The 3,449-nt window shown below is 46.8% G+C and overlaps 1 protein-coding gene across 5 annotated transcripts in view; it reads right to left on the bottom strand.

Annotated features, from left to right (window-relative positions):
* znf574 (zinc finger protein 574) overlaps window positions 1-3,449 on the bottom strand; it is a 19,064-nt gene that overhangs the window by 8,454 nt on the left and 7,161 nt on the right. For all 5 annotated transcript variants that reach the window (XM_025061271.1, XM_025061269.1, XM_025061268.1 and 2 more), the window contains exons 6-9: window positions 3,130-3,309; window positions 2,871-2,962; window positions 2,203-2,297; window positions 731-879 (exon numbers count right to left, since the gene is read on the bottom strand). In XM_025061271.1, coding sequence (XP_024917039.1) covers window positions 731-879; window positions 2,203-2,297; window positions 2,871-2,962; window positions 3,130-3,309 — 516 coding nt within the window. The remainder of the gene's footprint in view (window positions 1-730; window positions 880-2,202; window positions 2,298-2,870; window positions 2,963-3,129; window positions 3,310-3,449) is intronic.

Below are 3,449 nucleotides of genomic sequence, written 5' to 3' on the forward strand. Positions count from 1 at the left end.
GGGAGGACCGGGGGGGTTAATAAAAACAGAAAGGTCGTTGTTTTTATGGCTCCATTCTGACGTCAGCAGAGGAAAAGTTTGAGACGGAGACTTGGTGACCTTTTTGTAACGGTCGACCTCGGGCCCGGTCCTGACCGCTGCTGATATATTGGTCAGGGATGAACTTTGATGAGCTGTTATACTGCCACCAGATAAAGGACACGCCGTTCAAACTGAACCAAGTCCAGACCAAAACTGCTTCACTTTCTTCTCCACTTTGTTCTAAGACACGGCAGAACCAACACAGTCAAACAGGAAGTGCTCTCGCTCCACTCTTCATCTTCTTCATCTTCTTTGTCAGACCTGACTAATCCTTCTTTTTTTTTTTTTTTAAATCTGACCTCAAAGGCATTAGAACCGACTCAGATGTTTTTCTAGAACTCTCTTCAGGAGTGGGCGTCCTGCAGTTTATTACACTGAACAAAGGCATCGCCAACACACCGTCCAACACTGATGGAGTGAAGTAGTTTGGGACGGCCCTACAGGGTGGAACAGGAAGTGAGCGCCCCCTTCAGTGTTTCTACATCACTGACATGTGGACAGGATATAAAGAATAAAATTAATAAAGTTCTGCTCCTCGTTGTATTTAACGCTGTGACACGATTGGCTGCCGTCGACCAACATCAGTGGCATCTCTTAATAGAAGAAGAGCAACAGTGAAGGTCAGTCCCTGACCAAACACCACACCCACCTGACCAGTGGAGCGCCCTCGGCCTTGACCCCGCCCTCGGCCGGCGTTTCTCTCCTCGTCCGTGGTGGGACAGCGCTGCAGGTGGATTTCCAGCAGGCTGTGATTGACGAACTGGGAGGAGCAGTGAGGACACACGGCCGGCTTCTTATCTGTGGAGGATCAGAACAACGTCAGTCACAGGCGGAGACTCTTCGTCCTCGTCAACTCACCACTGACTGACATCGGTGATTGGGGGGGGGGGGGGGGGGGGTCTGTACCATGACAGGACATTAAATGCATAATTAAGGAAAAAAAAAAGTTTTCTCTGCTGTGATTAATTAAACATCGTTATCGTTGTTTCGTTAAGTCAAACCATCATCTTAGAACTGAGGATCTGAAACCAACAGGAAATAAATGAACAAAAACAAATCCAAACGATGTCAAAGCACTCAGTAAATTAAATACATATTCACTTGAAAATTGATTAGTGACAAATCAATTAATTTAGTCAGTGTCTGTTAAAAAGATAATCAGCTAATCCATTCATCCTCTCAGCTCTAATTAGCTGGTTACACCCCACCCCCACCTCCCACCCCCCACAGGCAGAAAATGGCTGACTCTGATGGTTCATCAGTGTATCCAGAGGTCGTCACACCAACATCTTCCAATCTGCTAACCATCTGTACCTTCACCCCCAGCAGGGAGGATCTTCACTCCACCCCCCCCACTGGGACCCTCTAATTAAAGCTTTCATAAGGACAATCCAAGCCTACGGCCCTGAACTGATCAATAGTTCAATCCCCACAATCATCTCTCCCAGAGGAGCCTGGTACCTCTGACCCCGGTGCACGCTGACTCCTCCGCCTTGAATAACGAGGTTGACTCGCCAACGCTGCACTGATTAAGATGAAGAGTCAACATGTCGACCTAATTCATTTACCTCCACCTTTCCCCTCCATTTCACGGGGGAGGCAGATCAATACAAAGTCATCGACCTAATGTATTGGAAGAACAATGCACGTACTGTATAACCTGGACGTCTGCTACTGGGTAAAACTGACACTCCACCAGTCCAGCAGATGGCAGCGTTCAGCAGTAAGAGCACACGAACCGCACACAAACACGGCCTACACTCTGTGACAGAAGTGACCCGACATTTGTATTAATTACTGACTGAATCAAAAACCTCCGTCTTCTGACATACTGAGGCAACACTCCAGCCCTGTAGGTGGCAGCAATGCACCTGAAGTTGAGAGCTGTAAAGAAGAGGCACAGGACAGAGAAAGGTGCCCTTGCAGATCGGGGGGTGGGGTTGGCTAATAGTTATTAACTATACAGGGTGCCAAAACCTTTTATGTTATTTTGAAAATGTAAAAGAATGAAAATAAATCATTATTTTGTTTGGTTTTTTTTTAAAGGAGGGGGGTGTGGTGGGATTGGGGGGGGGGGGGTGTCGTGTGGGGTGTGGTGGTGGGGGGGGGGGGGTGTCTGACCTTGGTGAGTGAGTGAGTGCAGGTCCAGGTCTTTTCTGCGTGTGAACGCTGCTCCACAGTCCACACAGGGAAACGGGTGGCTGGTGTGGAAGAGCCTGTGTTCACAGGACGGGTAGTTAAGATGGTTAACTGAGGTAACCAGCAGTACAAACACACAGTGATTTATAACCAAACACCAACAAACACATTGGAATCATTCATAATAAATGAACAAATGGGAAAAAACATGAATAATAGAAAAAGAAACCTGACAAAAAAAAAAAAATACAAAAAGGTTTTGTTTTGATTTTAAGAGTTGATGAAAATGACTAGACGTCATCTTCATGGGACAGACATTACCACGACCTTCTGCCCATGTGTAGAAATATGGTCATTCATTTTTAATCTGATTAAAACTGACCACTGTACAGGTGAACTGAGAGTTCGATGTCTGAAAGATGAAAGAAAGCCAGTAAAATGGGAGAGGTCAGGAGTGAGACTATATTTATCTGTTACATAACGTTATCTAACTAAAGGCTGGAAACGGCCTCCCAGGAAAGTGGATTTTTATTTATTTTTTTGTTTCCACCTGAGGTGGGACTGTACAGCAGTGAAAAGACCTCGCTGCGGGGGGGTCTGGGGGGGGGGCTGATGGTATTTAAGCAGGGTGAAACAGGAGTCGTTCTTACTTGTGGTCGTTGAGTTGGTCTTCTGTGTTGAAGCGGGACGGACAGTGAGGACATGCCAGCAGATTCCCCCCCTCACTGTCTGTGGCACAGATCTGAGTGGGAGAAAATGGAGGGAAAGACAACGAACAAGGAGAAAAGAGAAACTTTGTCAACGGACTGAACTGATAAATGATGGAATATTTCCCAGAATGCTCTTGGAATCAGACGTCAGCACAGATTTATGGGTATTTTCTGGTTGTGGTGAAGCGGTAGACGTTACCGGTCTTCGTCCACGGCGGCGTCGAGACTGTGTGGAAATGTGAATGCGTTGGTGTCGTTTCAGCGTGGCTGACTGGGAGAAATTTTTGCCACAGACGTCGCAGCTGTAGGGCTTGTGGCCCGTGTGGCTCAAGCTGTGGCGCAGTAGGCTCTGGGAGTTGAAGAAGGACTTGTTGCACATCTGTGATGAAAGATAATAACAATGATCATAAATTAGAACAAACATCATCATTATGCCCCCCCCTAGTTTAATGTGGAGGGGGGGGGGGGGGTCACTGGACCATCTGTCAATATAATAACCTCCAGATGTCTTCACATCAT

The sequence above is a fragment of the Cynoglossus semilaevis genome, chromosome 13 (assembly GCF_000523025.1).
Source record: "Cynoglossus semilaevis isolate Cse_v1.0 chromosome 13, Cse_v1.0, whole genome shotgun sequence".
Taxonomy (NCBI): domain Eukaryota; kingdom Metazoa; phylum Chordata; class Actinopteri; order Pleuronectiformes; family Cynoglossidae; genus Cynoglossus; species Cynoglossus semilaevis.